Source organism: Buceros rhinoceros, unplaced genomic scaffold (assembly GCF_000710305.1).
Source record: "Buceros rhinoceros silvestris isolate BGI_N320 unplaced genomic scaffold, ASM71030v1 scaffold29554, whole genome shotgun sequence".
NCBI lineage: Eukaryota > Metazoa > Chordata > Aves > Bucerotiformes > Bucerotidae > Buceros > Buceros rhinoceros.
In genome coordinates, this window is record NW_010410464.1 from 6432 (window position 1) to 6911 (window position 480).

At 60.0% G+C, this 480-nt stretch overlaps 1 protein-coding gene across 1 annotated transcript in view; it reads left to right on the forward strand.

The window, feature by feature from the left end:
• LOC104493027 (neurogenic locus notch homolog protein 1-like) overlaps positions 1 to 463 on the forward strand; it is a gene marked incomplete at its 5' end in the record, with an annotated part of 5091 nt that extends 4628 nt beyond the window's left edge. Inside the window, 2 exons of the mRNA XM_010135640.1 lie at positions 123 to 245; positions 372 to 463. Coding sequence (XP_010133942.1) covers positions 123 to 245; positions 372 to 463 — 215 coding nt within the window. The remainder of the gene's footprint in view (positions 1 to 122; positions 246 to 371) is intronic.
• Between the last annotated feature and the right edge of the window lie 17 nt (positions 464 to 480).

The window sequence follows — 480 nt, forward strand, 5'->3', positions numbered from 1 at the left end:
AACGGGGTGGCTGGCTTCAGAGCTGTGCTGGGAGCGCCTGGTGTCCGCTTGGCACCTGAGAACAAGCAACCTGCCATCGGCTGTGGTCAGTTGGCATCAGGGCAGATGTCTCCTCTGCACAGGGTTCACGGGCCAGAACTGTGAGGAGAACATCAACGACTGTCCGGGCAACAACTGCAAGAATGGCGGCACGTGTGTGGATGGCGTCAACACCTACAACTGCCAGTGCCCACCTGAGTGGACAGGTAACACCAGGATCCTGCCACAGAGATGCTGGGGACTGGGAGAGCCATCCTGCTTCTCAGCAATGCTTGTGGAGCCTGTGGAGTTGGGCAGCACCAGCCTCATACAGGTGCCCTGTCTGCTGGCAGGTCAGTACTGCACCGAGGACGTGGACGAGTGCCAGCTGATGCCCAATGCCTGCCAGAATGGGGGCACCTGCCACAACAACCACGGCGGCTAAAACTGGGTCTGCGGCAA